The sequence below is a fragment of the Euprymna scolopes genome, chromosome 10, assembly GCF_053919585.1.
Source record: "Euprymna scolopes isolate OS-2025 chromosome 10, ASM5391958v1, whole genome shotgun sequence".
Classification (NCBI taxonomy): Eukaryota; Metazoa; Mollusca; class Cephalopoda; order Sepiida; family Sepiolidae; genus Euprymna; species Euprymna scolopes.
Window position 1 is genome coordinate 149,801,672 of NC_136491.1, and position 18,918 is coordinate 149,820,589.

The following is an 18,918-nucleotide window of genomic DNA, read 5'->3' on the forward strand; positions in this document are numbered from 1 at the left end:
AGGAAGGAATTCCAAAGTCTAGCCATCTGAGGGAAGAAGCTATCAAAGTAGGTCTTTCTGGCAGCTAAGGACCTCTCCAGTGAAGGAGGGGGATTTTGCTGCTAGCCGAGTTCATCGGGTGTATGTATATCAAGGGAAAACAAGTGCAATGAGTCCATCAGAACACATTCCATTAAAATACTGATGAAAAGAAAAAAAAATGTCATACCCATTTTGTAATTCCTCTACTTTGTTATCTATCAACCAGGCAACACCAGGTTACCCTGTTGGTTGATACTAAATAAGACAAACTGATATATGTACTCACTCTCTTTGGACAATTTCAATATAGTTGTTAGGTATGTAGCCGGTGTTTCCTCCCATCGTTGCTCGGTACCAATTGGGATCTGTCTCCATATCGATAATCTGTAATGAGAAATATCAAGATTAGCATAAAAGAAATAACAATTTATGGCATTAAATATAAATGTAAAAATATGGATATATAAAAATCATAATGCAGACATACTGATGCCTTTGTACCCTTAATTAGAGAGGCATAAAAATCTAAAAAAAAAAAAAAAAAAAAAAAAAAAAAAGATGCAGTAAAAATCAGTGATTTTCCAATTGAATCCCTACATTTAAAACTGCCTGTAAAATAATAAACAAAGTAGCACAAAATATTTATAATACTTAAATGTTAGGTTAAAAAAAGAAAAAAATAGATAGTACACCAAAAATTATGCATATTCATTCAGTATTTTCTATTTAAAAAAACAAATAAAATTATATCAGTGAAATTTGTTGGTCATTTTCAGCATTTATAATGAGTTATCTCCTCTTTAATAATTAGCTCTTGTTAAAAAGAAACTTGAAATCTCACGTAACAATCATAATATGGGCTAGAAAGTGTTTGCTGATAAAACATAAAATTTAAATTTATTTTATAAAAACAAAAATTCATGAAGCATTTGCGTGATTTTTGGTGTACAGCATTTTTTTTTTTTTTAACCTAACAGTTACGTGCATAAACGTTTTTGCACAAATATAATTTTTTAAAGTTATATATATTATAACATTTTAATTATTACTTTTCAACTACATTTTAATATTTTTGAATTATATTTTTGGAATTATTATTTTTAAAATAAATAATAATTTACAAATAATATTTTTTAAAAATATTTTAAAAATAATATTTAAAAAAATAATAATTAAAAAATAAAATATTTTTTAATTACTTTTTTATATATAATTTTTTAATTTTTATTATTAATGTATTATAATATAAATTATGAAACTGGAGAATCACCATAACATCCTATCGATGCATCTTGAGAATGCAAGTTAACTTTTTTCATAAAATAAAGCAAACTATATTGCAACACACTCAGAAAACCCATCAGTGTTGTGAACATTTTTACTTTTTTTCGGAATTTATGTCCCCCTCGCTGATTGGTTATTGCTGTGAAATAATAAAAAGCACTTCAAAAGTGTGGGAGAAAATCGGTGTCGTTAATCATCTTTGATCATAAATAATAACAAATGTCTATTCTACTCTTAGCTAGAATTATTTCAGTCATCATAATACCACATTCACACGGTAGGGGGGGGTCGTCCTATTTAAGATATCTCTAAATTGATAGGAAATTTTATTGTTTATATATATATATATATATATATATATATATATATATATATATATATATATATATATATATATATATATATATATATGAGAATAATATTTTTGTTCCTGTACGTCACCAATAGAAAACGAATAAAGAAAAGTCATAAACTGCTATACTTTTCTTTATTCTTTTCTTTTTAATACATTTTTACAAACATGTGTGTGTGTGTGTGTGTGTGTGTATATATATATATATATATATATATATATATATATATATATATATATATATATATATATATATATATATAAAAGGATTTCATCGGAATGAAAAGAGGAGTGGGAAAAAGACAACACTTTGATCCCAGCCTCAAGACCACGGAATTAAATTAATGAAAAACTTGAACTACATCAAATAAAAAGAAAAAAAAAAGTAACAATTTTTAAAAGTCAAGCATCTCACCCTTTTCCCTTAATGTATCTCATATGAAACCAAATGGTAAATGATACTGAAATATTTATTTGAAATATCGACAAATACACATGTCATTTCAGATTTTGCCTATGGTAGAAGAAGCATTCTAAACTATTGTAATTTATTTTATGCAAATTGTTATTACTTCAACGTATCACCATGATTAATTTATAACCTTTTCTTTTCGATTATTAAAGTATCATTCATTTTTTTTTTTTTTTGCAATATTCTCACCCATGTTGACCCGAAAACGACTTTATTTTGTCAACTAAAAGGGGGTCATCTTCCATCATGATAATATTCGTCCTCACACAGCACTACTGAACAATGATCTAAAATAATTTTGGCAGGAATATTCTCCTGATCCTTTGAATTATCACTTATTTCAAGGAATTCAAAACCATTTAGATGGTCTTAGGTTAACATCAGGAGAGAAAATTGAACATTAAATTGGATTCATATTTCACATCAAAACCTGAAGAATTTTACAGCCATGACATTTATAAGCTCATTGGCAAATGGAATCAAATTATGGAGAGTAGAGGTCATTATTGTTATAAATAAAAATTTCATTTTGAAGATGGAATTTTATATTGGCAAAAACCTTTTTCACCAACTTAATATTATGCCGGGCAAGAAGAACATCCTGGATAGTTGTGGACTTTCGTTTTTTTCTCAGCAGACGAGATGACAGTGACAAGAAGGATATGATCCCTTCTGATTAATAATTATCTTCCTCTCAGATAACGTAAAAGCTCTCTTCCCTTTTTTTCCATATGTTAAGAATAGCTTTCTTGACTGCTCAATTATGCAGTCAAATGGACAGCAGAAACCAGAATTCAAAGAGAATAGACCATTTTGACTTAAAACATGAATTTGACATTTTTTAGATGGGGATTGATAACTAGTTTTATTCGAATCATTCACATCACTATTTTAACCTTCGGTGTTATTTTCATAATGTCACCTTTGACCTTCATGGATAAAGTTTTATGTAAGAATCAGTTGTGGATGTTCAAGTTTCAATCTTTATGAATATAATAAAAATTAATTGAGATTTTTATTCAATCATTGCTCACGGAACAAAAACAATTTAACCCGTGGATAAAATGTGACAACGAAGTTCTCAAAAATGGTGTCTCAATGTCTTAATCGGGTCTACCTACGGTGAACATGAGTTCACCTGAGGGCTATAAAAAGCCGATGCCGGAGTTGGTCAACGAGTAACTGTTGAAGTTATTCCAGTAGCATGTTATGGAGTTGTTCGGGATCATATTGGGTCGTTTCGTCAGAGTTGTTCAGAATCATGTAGAGTCGTTTCAATGGAGTTGTTCGAGATTGTGCCGGGTCATTTCAACGCAGTTGTTCATGACCATGTCCGGTTGTTTCGACAGAGTTGTTCATGACTGTGTCAGGTCGTGTGCAACGAATTGTTTGGGATCATGGCGGATTATATCGACAGAAGTGTTTGGTATTGATTGTGTCAGATCGTATCGATGGTATTTTCCATGTTCAGTCGTGTAGACAGAAGCGTTTGGATCACGGTTATTGTCCAGTTGAATTGACGAATGTTGCAGTCGTACTACTGCATGTGATAACAATTTTTTTCTTGTCTCTCTTCCCTTGTGACGCCACATTAAATAAAGGGGTCGGTTCTAAATATGATACAGATTACTGAATTCAACAAGACACACCTGAAGAAGGTCAAAGGTTACATCAGCAGAAATGTTGTTGAGAAGATGAGAACAGTTTTCAAAATAATCCCAATTATGCATGTTTATTTACGGGATTTTTCCGTTTTGTCAAGCAGGTGATGATCAGATTACCTTGCTATAGTATTATTTTTTTTCTGTTTAGATTACCTTGCTGTAATAAATGGTTGCAATTCAAATATCAGTCCAGAATGGTGACATTCATGAATCAAAACAAAAACGATACCATACTCTCTTCAGAGAGCTTTGTGACATGATTGAGAACAAAACTTCTTTCTGTTGTGACAACATGTATGGATCAGCAGCCTATACTGAAACTTGGCTTTTTAGTGCATTAAATCCAGGCAAAAAGTTATAACGAGTGCTTTATGCAAAACTTCTAGAGTAAATGCGTTATTGTGGTGAGTAATACCTATGAACCCCTAACTGCATTAAACGAACACCATAATAATTAATTTGCAGTACCTTATCATAAAGATCAAAACACAAAACACCTAATTATATCAACCCAGCAATTTCTGAAAAAACTTCTAGATTAAATGTGGTCTTGTAATGACTAATTGCTATTAATCCCTAACTATGCATCAAATGGATACCATAATACTTAGCTTGCTGCACTTTATCATAACAAAGGTCAATACAAAATTTCAGTCAGATCAGATAAGTAGTTTCTAAGAAAAAGTAGAACGAACAGACAAAGTGAAATATAACATCTTCAAGGTTGTATTTTTTTTTTACAGGAAAGTTTTGTGATACTCCCACATATAGTGGCTAATATTCCCAAATAATTACCCATTTGGTGCTGGCAGACTTAACGATCAATCTTTGGTTGAGATATGTACTCTCTGAGAAAATCATTGTAAAATGAAATGCAATCAAAGAATTGCCTGAGAAATTAGAAGGATGAAGTGAAATGGTGTGAGTGTAGGAAGTGAAGAACTGCATTTATTGATTAGATTATTTATTGAATCAGCAGAAAAATATTTTTATTTTTTTTTTGTTATTTGTGCAATCGGGTTGCTCTCTATCGCTTTAACAGGTGATTCTGTTGAATACAAAGAGCTCATTAAATGGCCAAGTTAACAATTAATTTCTTGATTAAATCAGAAACAGCTTTATGAAGAAAAGATTAATTGCTGAGATTAGAATGGAGGCATTATATGAGTATCACAAAAACATATGACATTAGGTTATAACAGTGTTGTGGATAGTGAAGGCTATGATATGAGGTCAAATTAAAAAATATGTGACAAAACGCTTCTTAATACTGGGTTTAATACGACAAATTAAGGCACAGCTACTGCTCTTGCTAATTCTTTATTCGTATGATATTTAGGCAACCTGGTTCGAGCAACCTGGTATTAATATGTCAAGAACAAGAAGAAGCAACTGATTTTAATTTAGACAAACTGTTTTTTTTTTCCACTAAAAATGTTTGTAAAAAATAAAACTTTTTCGTTTTTTTTGTTGTTTTTTTTTTTTTCAAACTGACAAGCCGAGATTTGTGAGAATTAAATAATTTGTTGATATATTTACTTTTCATTGTTTTTTTTGTTGTTTTTTTGAGTGGTGGGGTTATTAAAAAACAAAAAACATTTCCGATTTTAAAAAAGTAAAATATTTTTGGAGGTTTGAAAAAGTAAGTTTATTTTTCACCAAAATTCTTTGAAAAATGCAAAAAAAGCAGGAGCAATTAGTCATGCTTTAATTTGTTGTGTCAAAATATCAAAGGAATGGAGAACTTTGGGAGGGGGAAGATATATACTATTAAAAAAACAAAAACATTTACGATTTTAAAAAAGTAAAATATTTTTACGTTTGACTGAAAAAAAAAAAAAAAACTTTTTAGCAAAATAATTAAAAAAAAAAACAGCGGGAAGAATTTGCTGTGCTAAAATATTACAGGAATTAAAAATGAGCAACATCCATTTGTCCTGTCTCCTCATACATTTATCGTGCCTTACATTGTTGTACATAAATAAACTGGTAAACACTGCATTTCCTAACGTTTCTGTGAAATGGTAAATGGCTCTAATGTATCAGAACAAATTCCTTTTTTCTTTAAGTATTTTAAATCTTAGAAATACAAATAAAAACAAGTATTTAAATATTTAAGCCATATTTTTTAATTTTAAATTCTTTACTCAGATATTTTGTTTAATTTTATTTTCATCTTAGGAAATAAAAATTATTTAAAAAAATTAATTTCCTTTCTAATATATTTCTCTTATTTTCTGGATCTAATCAATAACTGCTCCTAGTGACCCAAGATGAAATTGAAGGAAAATTTTAATGGTGTTTTCAGATTTTGTGAAGATTTTAAACCTTATTGAAATTCATTTTAATACTCTAATTATTAACCTATCGATTTCTATAACAAAAACAAACAATGATTTATATAAAGTCTTGGAAAATTTTCAACCTCTAAAACTATATACAAACAAAAAACAAAAAAAAACAAAAAAAAAAAAACACAAACATTAGCCCAAAGTCTTTTGTTGAAAAACTCCTTTGCTTGCAAGTCAATTCATCTTTTACAATCAATTTGCTTCCAAGAATGTATGCTTGTCTTAATATTATTGTCGGGGCTATCAGTTGTTTGCCCAAGAAAAACTGTTTCAGAGATTTAAAAACAAAGCATTTTATCTCATGGATCTCCAGCAGTGTTGATCGAACATCACCTCCCTTAAAAGTAAGAACAAAAACGGACATTAGATTTTATTTTTCTAACCTATTTTGGAAAAAAATGTTCTCTTTAGTTGTGTTGTTTGTCTTTTCCCAAGAAAATTTTTTTTCCTTATTTACAAAAGTACTGTATTTTACAGAGTTCAGACAAATCAATTATCTTACCTCCTCTTTGGTTATTGATATATAGGTAAGTTTTCAAAAGAATTAAAACTTGACAGTATTTAATTGCTTGGTTTAGTTTGGTTTTATGGCATATCAACCCTTTTCAGGTTATTTAATGCTGAATCCAATAATTTTGGAAAAGGGTTTTATGCTTCAATTTCTTTATATCTTCAAATATTTATTCATGATGTTTGGTTTAGTTTTGTTTTCCAGCATATTAACCCATATAAAGTTATTTCATACCGTCCCCAATAATTTTTGTGCTTCAATATATCCATATATTTATTCATGACGTTGGGTTTGCTTGTTTGTTTTTTTTACTATATATGAACCTTTTTCAGGTTCTTTAATACCAAATCCAGTCATTTTGGAAAAGATTTTATGTTTCAAGTTATTTACATCTTCATTTTTTTTTTGTAGAGAAACATTGCAGTCTTTGTTTTTGACTTTACAGAACATGATTGAGTTTTGCAAAGGGAAAGGAAAAAAGAAAACAAAACAATAAGACTGATCTGGTAATTTAAATTGGTTCAACATTTAATATATAATATGTGATAACATTATTCTTTGTTGTGATTGTATTTTTATCTATCTATCCCCATAGCCTGGTTGACCGTAGAGGGCACCTCTGCAGAAACTCTCACTAGCTTTCTCCACTGCCATCTGTCCTGTGCTATTATGATGGTACTGCTGAGCCCCAGGCCCGTCCATTCCCTGATGTTATTCTCCCATCTTTTCTTCCATCCTCCTTTTACTGTCCCTTTCATTATTGTTTGAGCAAGTCTTCTTGATCTCGTTACATGACCATACCTTACATGTAATTTGTGTCGTTTTATGGTGGCTAAGGCATTTCCATAGGGTCCACATGCTTGCTTTATGCGGTTGGATATGTCTTCATTTGTAATGTGGTCTTTGTAGGAAATAACGAGTATTCTTCCATAACACCTCATCTCAACTGCTTGTCCTCTTTTCAGTCTCTGATCTTAGCATCCACGATTCACAAGCATACAGTATTGATGTTACTAGTGAGTGCATGAGTATGATCTTTGATTTGAGTGATATATTCCAATCTTTGATTTGAGCGATATATTCCAATCTTTCCATATTGGGTTGAGTTTTGTGAGGGCTATGGTGGTTTGGCCAATTCTGCATAATATCTTAAGTTTTGACCGATCATCTGAGACAATTGCCCCAAGATATTTATATCTTGTTGCGGTTAAAAATCGACTATATATATATATATATATATATATATATATACACACACACACCATTACTATTTCTTCTAAACTCTGCAGATTAAGGACTATCCACTTATCTTGTGCTTCCTTTTTAAAATCAAATGTTTTTAACTCTTTTTCAAGATGTCTTTTAACATGTTTTATTAATCATTTGTTCATATATATATATATATATATATATATATATATATATATATGGTGATTGTCACTTCTTGACAGAAGACCATCTTTCCCTTGCTTTATTTTTCATTTTCGTGTACTTTTAAAATATTATTTATTTTATATATATATATATATATATATATATATATATATATATATATATATATATATATATATATATATATATATATACTTACACATACATATATACATGTGAAGATGCGATCAAGATGCATCAATTCCTATCTACAGTGGGAACAAAGGTGGTTCTTCAGACCAGCCCTGTTCTTACAGTCTGTTGCAAAGGTCACACATAAACTGAGATTGAGGGATGCCAACTGGTGCTGCTCTACTGTGGACGCTCATATGACGCTTCAGGCCTCCACTCCATTTACAGACCACAGAGAAAACAGAACATCTGTGCCCCGCAGTGTTTTCCCCCATCAAAGAAAGATTGATCTCCATGTGATCGCTTGTGACTGGCTAAGCCAGCTCTGGATAAAGTCATTTTACTGCATAAATATATATATATAAATATATATATATATATATATATATATATATATTTACACACACACACTTTTTGACAAAAATTAAACCAAGAAAACCTAAGGGAAGTAGTGTACTAATGTCAATTCAATGACTTTATTAGTTTCTTTTTAAAAGCAAGGTTTAACATGTGTTTCACGAAAGTGACAAAATTACTCACGGTGCCTTTTGGTTATATATTGGAATGCTGCGCCAGTAGGTAGTGATTATGTTTACTAGTATTAATATTGGCGAGAGTCACATCAATACATGTTAGGTTAACCTGATGAACAAATAGAAATATATACCTAGTTGCAGGTGGCATGGTTGAAAGGGGGAGAGGGTTAGCTTCCTAGACAAAACATGCTAGAAATGCAGGGGAACAAGATTACGATAGAAAAGTCATTACATTTTTTTTTTTTACATAGGAGTCACCACTTATCAGGGCCCAAAGGCCACTCGAGGATAGGGGGTTTATGACTGTATGGTAATCACTAAGACAACAGTGTATTAATAGTTAGTGGTAGAAATGGATTATTCAGAGAGCGGTTCTTAAGACAAAGTTAAAACCAAGTTGGTAAACAAGTAATTAGTTATGTGGTCTCTCCCCGAGTCAACTTTCTTTGAATAAAACCTTTGAAACTTCAGCAAGTCTCCATCATGTTTCCATGTGCAAGTAGATTTGCCTTAAGTTAAACAATGATAAGATCATGGCCCACAACAATTAGAGAATGAAGACGAGTACCCGCACATATATGTAGAAAAGAATTTGATTATTTCCTTACTTGATCACTCACTGGCGAAAACACATATGCAGAATTGTGTGTTTATAAAAAGACCATGTGTGAACTGTTCAACAAAAAGCGTTACATTTTGACACTAACTTCTTTAAAAGCTGCCTGTACAAATATCAAGGATTGATCATAACTTTGGTATAATAAAAAAATGTGATGGATCGCTGACGGTTGAGCTAGTGTTATACTTCGTTGAACTGACTGCAAAAGCACACTCAGCAAAATAACCTTCTTAGTGATACACAATATGGTTTACGTTCTGCTAGATCTACAGCAGATGTGCTTACAGTTATATCTCATAGGATTAGCGAATCTCGACAGAAGCAACCTTTCTAGGGCAATTGCTCTTGACATATTAAAGGCCTTTGATAGGGTATGGTATAAAGGTTTATATCACAAGATCTCCAGCTATGGTATAGCTGGAAATGTCTTCTCAATTATCAAATCATTTCTCTCTGATAGGTTCATAAGAGTAGTAGTTGATAGGCAAAAATCAGAAGCTCAAAGTATTAATGCGGGAGTCTCTCAGGGGTTCATCCTGGGCCCAACTCTCTCTCTGATTTACATTAATGATTTTCCAAATCACATCCTTATATCATTTGTAGACATTTATGCTGATGACACTACCATCTATGGTAGCACATCTAAGACCATAAACGACCATGTTCTCTCCAATTCTCTCTCCTCTCATCTTGAGCAAGTGGTACAATGAGGAAAGGAGTGGCTGGTTACTTTTAATGCATCTAAAACCAAGCTTTTATCTTTACATCATCAACGCTCTGATCCCCATCTGGCATCAATTGAAATGAATAGCTCTCGTCTTGCGGAGGTCTCATGTTTTGACAAGCTTCTGGGCTTGACTTCTGCTCCTGATCTGCAATGGAACACGTACATCAAATCTGTTGCCAAGCTGGAAAAATGGCGGGATCCTTCTATCGATCCAGTAGATATCTCATTGCTGATGCAATTCTCTATCTATATAAGAGCCAGGTATGCTCAAGGATTGAGTACTGTTGCCACATCTGGGCAGGAGCTGCTAGAAAGGACTTGTCCTGCTTTGATAAAGTTCAAAATAGACTTCGTGGCCTCATAGATGTCCTTTTCTCTTTCCTGCAACTTCTATCTCACAGAACAGATGTTGCGAGTTTGTCTCTGCTTTATCGTTATTTTCATGGCAAGTGCTCGACTGAGCTCCAATCTATGCCCCCCCCTCGCCAAACTTTCAGAAGAAACACTCGTCTAGCTGAAAACACTATCAATAATTCCCCCCACTCTTTATCTGTGCCTAAACCTAAATGTAGAGTCCATGAACAAAGCTTCTTTCTTAGAAGTGCATGCCTCTGGAATTGTCTTCTGTTTTCCTGCTTTCCAGCTGACTACAATCTGTCCGTCTTCAAGTCCAATATAAACAAGTTCTTGATGAGCCGTTCCACTTAAGTTAACAAATTTACCGAATTTCCATTACTAACGATTACTATAATGTACAATTGACTACTGTACACTCTTCACCCTTATCCTCGAGTGGTTTATGGGCCTTGATAAGTGGTGCTGCCTATGTAAAAAACAAACAAAATAAAAACAATCGTGAGAGTGCTGCTATTTACTTCCTTCCCACCACAGAAAGATGTGACACAGGATCAGGAAGGTAGGGAAAATGTACCCCGAAAAGAAGAGCACTCTTGTCATATTACAATTGTAATTCTAGATGAATCATCAGTGATTACTCCTATTTTTGTCATTGTATTCTCAGCTATACTTAACATGCTATATAAAAATTACTTAACATGCTATATAAAAATTACTTAACATGCTATATAAAAATTACTTAACATGCTATATAAAAATTACTTAACATGCTATATAAAAATTACTTAACATGTTATATAAAAATTACTTAACATGCTATATAAAAATTACTTAATATGCTACATAAAAATTACTTAACATGTTATATAAAAATTCTGGATCAATTAAGTTCCAAGGACTTCAGAAAATAAACAAAATGAAAGAAATGACTGAGGTTACACCAGTTGACTTTTGACGTACGTGGCATCTGTAAACAGACAGATATTTAACTTGAGTTGTTTGATTTATCGTCATAAATTCGATTTTTTTTTTTTTAATCCAGGAAGCTGCTGCTCAGAGCATGCTTTCTTGGATTGACAAAATTCAAAACCGACTTCGAAATCTAGTGAGTGATGCCATTTTCTCTTTCTTACAAAAGAGACGTTGCTAGTCTTTCTCTACTCTATCGTTATTTTCAGGGCAGGTGCTTGATCGAGTTTGAATCAATAGACCCCCCCCCACCTCTAAAACATTCACAACAAAACACTCGTCTAGCTACAAGCACTGTCAATAGTTTCTCTGTCACTCGCTATCTAAAACTAAACAACACTTCCATGAGCAAAGTTTCTTTCCTAGGACTGCCCGTCTATGGAACAATATTACAGGGCTGCTTCCCAGCTAACTACAGCATAGTCGTTTTCAAGTCAAATTCTTGTTGAATTGTCCTCCTGAATAATCAAATTCTGACCCATCACTAATAATTACTTTGTTGTCTCATCGTTGAACTGACACTCTTAACCATTATCCAATATCACATATATTAAATAGAAAAGTATAAACATGAAAAAATAAATCATAAAATAGTAATCTCATATGAAGTAACCTGGAAAATAAAATTAAAAAATCGAAATATTGAATTTCAAGTTAAACCAATGGTATCGACTCATGTCGAAGTAATGAACACATCCAAGAATTAGTAAAAACGATAAGGTAGAAAGTTATTTAATAATAAATATAGTTTTCAAAAACAGTTAGTGAAAATTAATTTTTGCTAAAAATCGAAACCGGAGAAGTCGAATTGTAACAAAGGATGTAAATATTTTCCGAGATCTTAGGTGAATTTAGCAAAACTCAAGCCAGAATGAGTTACTGAAAGATGTTTGAATTTATTTAAGTAAGAACTAAATTGACAGGTGCACGCACGGAAGTCGTCGAGCGTTACGACGATGACGATGACGACGACGACAGAAGCTATTCAGCAAATGAGGTCAATGACCAGGTTTGTTTGTTATAAGTGAAGTAAAAAAAAGAAAACATAAAAACGAACGTTAAAACTTAAGCGGAGGGGGGGGGGTAATCAAAACATCGAGAAAAAAAACTAACCTAAGGAACAACAAAGTAAACAGAAAAACGAACGTTACATGAAAAATGGCTTAAATAAGCTTGTTTCGATATTAAAATTTAAAAAATCAGTGGGTATCCGGGTGTTTTTGGGTGTGTGGTCGGGGGTGGATAAGTGAAGTAAAAAAAGAAACAGAAAAACGATCGTTACGTGAAAAATGGCTTAAATAACACTGGTTCAATATTTAAATTTAAAAAATCAAAAAAAAAAAAAAAGAAGACATCTCACACCACGATTCGAACCCAAAACATTTAGATAATGAATCAACACACTAATCAACTGACCTAACGCGACGTACATGAAATTTAGTCAGTTTTTCAACTATTTAAAGTAAATCAGGTCATGGCGTCATCTGATGCATGCGTAGAACTGGTCGTCGTCACGAGAGGACCGTTTTTGTTGACTTCCCCCTGTCAAAAATTGTCGATTTTTGGGTGAAAAAATGAACGTTTTTGGCCAATTTTTTGGTATTTTTCGTGCAAAGGATGGAGCTTCAATATGATACCACGTTTGTGAATTTTTGTTGTGTCTGTCGAAAGTTTTTAGCAGACACACGAACATACATACATGCATACATACATTTTCGCTTTTATATATATAGATGTTGATATTTTCATTTCGATTTTCACTCTTATAATAAAGAAGCACCAAAAATCTATTAATAACAGAGAAAGACTTGTACCTTTATAAAGAGAAAGAATGAGATTTTGTTTGCATCCAAATTTTATCATAATAATCTGAAAAATTTTATGCGTTGAAATAGAAGGAAATTTTAATATATTTACTTATTTTTTCACATTACATTGACTTGTTTGTGATTGTTATTATAAGGACTTTATTTTGGTAGAGATTGTTACTGCATTAAAAATGTATACACGATTGATTAATTATAATAAGATACAACGGATAACAATATTGAAAACTGAAGAAATATTAAGGAAAACCTTTGAATAAGGAGACTACCATGCATGAACTACACACACACACACACACAGACTGGACATAGAATACAAAATAACATCACATGAAAACTGAAACTGTATAATTTGAAGTTAAACCACTCTGCACCCCTGCATTTCCATGCTTCCTTATTGTGTGTGTGTGTGTGTGTGTGTGTGTGTGTGTGTGTGACCGACCAAAAAACTGAGGCCACATCAAATAAGCAAGGGCGGTCAAGGAGGATGGAGAGACTGAGGAGAGAAAGCACTAGCTACGTCTCTGTTGGATGAGTGTTAAGAGGACTGGGATCTTGGAGAGGCTTTTTGCAACCCAAATTCCAGTGAAGATCAATGGTCGCCGCTAATGCAAATTCATCTGTAATGGTTATTGAAAGTGGAGAGTATTGGAAATCTGGGGAGACTTGTTGTCACTCAGACTCCAGAGAATGCCACAAGTTGTTCTAAAAAAGAAATCATTGATGATTATCTGTGTGACTACAAGCAAGTAAATAATAATAATAATAACACCTCACTACTGGCAAAAGGAAAATTGGTCACCCTCACCTCCATTATGTCGACGTGTGCAAATGCAACATGAAAACATGCGATATTCACCCTACCAGCTGGGAGCTCAAAGCTAAAGTCCACAACATTTGAAGACAAACAGCAACCAAAGGCCTGGCCACTAGAGAAAGGTCCATATCAGAACAGGCAGAAACCAAAAGACTTAAGGACGGCCAGTCAACAAAATTCAACAGACCACCAACTCGACGCACCGACCTTCATCTACTACGTCTGAAACCGACACTCGAAGATAGATTTATTCAGCCACAGAAGACGGTGTTCAACCACCTCTACAGGTGCAGCCCCATAGTCTTATTGACTGACGGATGCCAACAGCAATAAAAACGTTAAAAACATATAAAAATATATGGACAGTGAGTTTAAGAGTAATATAATTGTTACACTTAGTTACAGACATGATTATAAAAACAGATACTTAGATAAGAATATGGTGTGGTTTGCTTGAAGCATTGTTAAAAAATAAAAGGCATTTTTCAAGGCTTACAATGCAGGAATATACAGTCGTTATGAGCAGATAAATAAATAAATAAATAAATAAATAATTTTTTTTAGTTTTATATTATTTTTTTTATTTATATTTATTTATTTACCTGAATCTTTTTCTTAAAACTGTGGATGGTACTTATTCCAAAGGCCCTTTCGGGTAATAACCCATCATCAGTGGAGAAACAAATCCTTTCTCTAGGCTGTAAATTTACAATTTTACAGCATAGAGAAAGGGTTTGTTTCTCCACTGATGATGGGTTATTACCCGAAAGGGCCTTTGGAATAAGTACCATCCACAGCTGAAAGAAAAAGATTCAGGTAAATAAATAAATATAAATAAAAAAAATAATATAAAACTAAAAAAAAATATTTATCATTCATTTATTTATTTATCTGCTCATAACGACTGCACATTCCTGCATTGTAAGCCTTCAAAAATGCCTTTTAGATACTTGGATAATTATAATGACCCGGACATAGATGTCAGCAAGATTTGTTAGATGTTTGAAAAAGATATTTAAAAATAGATTTAAACAAAGGAGTATCATTTTATATGAACGAACTTCAATTCATCAAGTCAGTGCTAAGTTTCAGCTGGTATCTATATATTAATACGGTGTGTGTTATTTTCTGCGTCACACTTACATTCGGGCTGTTTAATTGTTATGTACTTCCATTTCTTGTCATAATTAATTTTATCATGAATTCTTCATAAGTTTTGGTTTCGGTTTTGGATTATAGCTGATGGCACTCCAGTAATCTATTTTTTTTATAATTAATTTTATCAAGAATTCTTTATAAGTTTTAGTTTCGGTTTCGATTATGGCTAAAGGAACTCCAATTATATATATATATATATATATATACATATATATATACACGTTTTATTTTTTATTACCATATTTTTCTGTTAAGTTACATCATTGTTTCGGCTACACGACCGTTTTTTTTGCCGTTATGTAGCTTCCTCAGACTTTTACTGCATATTTGCTCTACAACAGTATTGAGCACTTTCTTCAGGTTTTTATTAATTACCATTTCTACTAAATATATATATTTCATAAGTTTTTATTTCGGTTTCGATCCAAGCTAATGCACCCAAGTCATATGGATATATTTTTTTTTTTTTTTTTGAAATCGCAACTTTATAATATATAAAAATCGATAGAACATTAACTCTTTAATAATATATACAAAATCTGCAAGAATTAAAATATCAAATACGACTGGGCTTTGCCGAGCGTTTGTGCTAGCTTAGATAAATACTTTTGCAGTTTTAACGAAAAAGCTACAATAATATCAGAGCGTCTCCATTTACACTGAACATCTACAGAATGCCAGCATCAATATATTACATATGAATGAGTCCCCTAGGTTCCACTAGTGAAATATTAATAGTCAAATACTTGGAATGTGAACACGTGTAAACACTGGAATTTGCATTAATGTGTTGTTATTAAAGTATTATAAAACTAGACGTTTTAGCCCATTAAAAACGGGCAAAAGCCTTTTGCCAAATTCATGGGTGAATATGGTTAAATCTGTGTTAATTTTTGCATTAAATATTCATCCTTATTAATCTAATAGTACAAGGTGCTTTAAATAAGTTTCCAGACTTTTTTGTACAGGCATTTAAAATTGTTGTAGACTTGAAAATTCAGTATGTTATTGCTATACATCTTATGAGATGACTGATCATTTTTTTATGATTTCAGGTTCAAATGAACAGCTATAGCATGAATTGGAATACACTCTACTAAAGCCTAATTGTCACGGTTGGTGAATTTCAAAAGTGCAATCTGGACGTGAGACACTTTAGAAGAACGATATGCAATAAAATTCTGATTTAAACTTGGAAAAAATGCCACAGAAACATATGGACTGCTTTAGACAGCTTTTGGGCCATCTTGCATGAATCGAGCATCAGTTTTTGAGTGGCATAAGAGATTCAAGGAAGGCAGGATGTCTGTGAGAAATGATGAGGTATGGGAGGAGTAAGGAAGTCAGAACACCAGAGTTAATTTGCCAAATAAATAATTTCATGGATAAGGACCGTCGGGTGTCAATAGAGACAATAAGTGCACAGTTTGATGTCAGTTTATTCACGAGGAACTGGAGATGCAGAAGATTTGTGCAAAGTTTGTCTCAACGGTGGTCAGAGAAGATAAAAAAAAAGATGCTGTCATGACAGTAGGGAGATGGTCAAGCTGATCAATTGAGATCCTGCAGTTCTTGATGCTCTGGTGACCTGCCTTGAAAGTTGGATCTACTGCTATGATCTAGACACCAAGAGACGGAGTTTCCAGTGGAAGCATGCTGGGTCTCTCAATTCCAAGAAGGTCAGACAGTGCAAATTCAACCAGAAACTTATGATGATCCCTTTCTTTGACAGCACTGGCATGATCAACATGCACTGGGTTCCCACTAGACAGACAGTCAACAAGGAATACTATGTTGAGGTTTTAAGAGAGTTCAGGAAGAGATTTAATAGGAAGAGGCCAGCACATTTCAAATTGGGTCAGTGACATTTCCACCAGGACAATGCACCAGTTCACAACTGTATCCTTATCACAGACTATTTGACCAAGATGGGCATCAAGACAGTTCCTCACCTTCCCTATTGTCAAGACCTTGCTCCCTGTGACTTTTAGTTATTCTATAAGCTTAAGGAAAACCTTAGCGGCTGTCATCATGAAACGATTGATGAGATGAAAGAGGCCCTGACAAGAGTCATTGACATGCTCACACAAGAGGACTTCCAGGAGGCCTTCCAGAAGTTGTTGGAATGGTAAAAGTGTATTGTAGCCGGAGGAGATTACTTTGAAAGGGGACTAGAATTTCATGCGTGTACTATCAATAAAAGTGCCCATACGAAAAAAAGTCTGGAAACTTATTGAAGGCACCTCATACATTGAATGGATACGATAATACTTGGTTCACTGCACCTTATTATAACAAAGGTCCATACAAAATTTCAACCAGATCGACTCAGTAGTTTTCAAGAAAACTTCTAAAGTAAATGTGTTGTGGTGATTAATGCTTATTAATAGTCTCTATTAATCTTCAACTGTGCATCGAATGGATACCATACTACTTAGTTTGCTGCACCTTATAACAAAGGTTCAGAGAAAATTTCAGCCATATCGGTGGACTAGTTTCCGAGAAAAAAAATGACACAAACATACAGACAAAATGGCTAAGAAAAAAATATATAGATTAACACACAAAACTTGGAAAGGAGAGTGAATTTAGTTAATTATGATTTCCATTTACATGAATTACATTGGAGTATGAGATACACTATGCAAAACTAAACAAAACTTCCATAAGCAAAGTTTCTTTCCTAGAACTGTCTGTTTGCGCAACAAAATAACACGGGGCTGCTTCCCAGCTAACTACAACATAGTCTTTTTCAAGTTCAATGTAAACAAATTCTTGCTGAACAGTCCTCTTAAATAATCAAATTCTGACCCATCACCAATCATTATGGTGTTGCCTTATTGTTCACCTGACATCGTATTTACAGAGTGGATAGAGTATAGCATGTGACAATAGCAAGATTTACCAATTATCATTCCTGAAACTTTAACGAAGCCAATTCTGTCCATAATGCCAACTTGTCGATGTTATTAAAGAAGAAAAGGATGCAACTCTTAGAACTGCAAAGAACCAGAATCATACCGTAGTCAATGGGAGACAAACCATCTCAACAATGGCATAGAAAGGAGTGTCCAAACTACGGCCTATAGGCCAGATCCGTCCCACTAATCTGGCCTGCGGATCTCTTATGGAAAACGTAAAAGTGCTTGTTAGATCGTTTTTTTTTTAAATATTTTGTTTTAAGCAAAAACAATACTACTGTCATGTCGAAAATAGTAATATATCCAAAAATTACAATAATTCATTGAGTAGAACAACTGCTATTGCATCTTTAGTAAAAAAAAAAAAGGAGGGGGGGGGAATAAAAAAAAAAGGAAAAAAAAAAAGTCTATCGCTATAGACAACAAATATTACAGCCATGAACAAGTAATTCAAAATATTCGTTCTGGTTTATGTCCTCTGTGTGTAGACTCTTACTGTCTGCTTCATAACGTCTAAGAAAAATGCAATTTTACCCAATTTTTCGTAAAACTTACTTTTAGCTATAAGTAACTTTCTACTCGATGAATTTTCGTAATTTTTCTGGATATATTACTATTTTCAACATGACAAGTACGTAACATTGTTTCTGGTTAAAACGACATATTAAAAAAAAAAAAAAAAATAAATTGATCCGTCGACTGCATCTTAACAAGCACCAATGTAAAAATATTCAGGAAACGAATTTTAAAATCGAAATAGTATGGTAGGT

The 18,918-nt window shown here is 32.7% G+C and overlaps 1 protein-coding gene across 4 annotated transcripts in view; it reads right to left on the reverse strand.

Moving 5' to 3' along the window:
• Window positions 1–18,918, reverse strand: part of LOC145286311 (growth factor receptor-bound protein 2-like) — a 211,507-nt gene that overhangs the window by 63,682 nt on the left and 128,907 nt on the right. For all 4 annotated transcript variants that reach the window (XM_080135223.1, XM_080135224.1, XM_080135226.1 and 1 more), the window contains exon 2: window positions 308–405. In XM_080135223.1, the coding sequence (XP_079991349.1) occupies window positions 308–396 (89 nt within the window). In that variant the 5' untranslated portion in view covers window positions 397–405. The remainder of the gene's footprint in view (window positions 1–307; window positions 406–18,918) is intronic.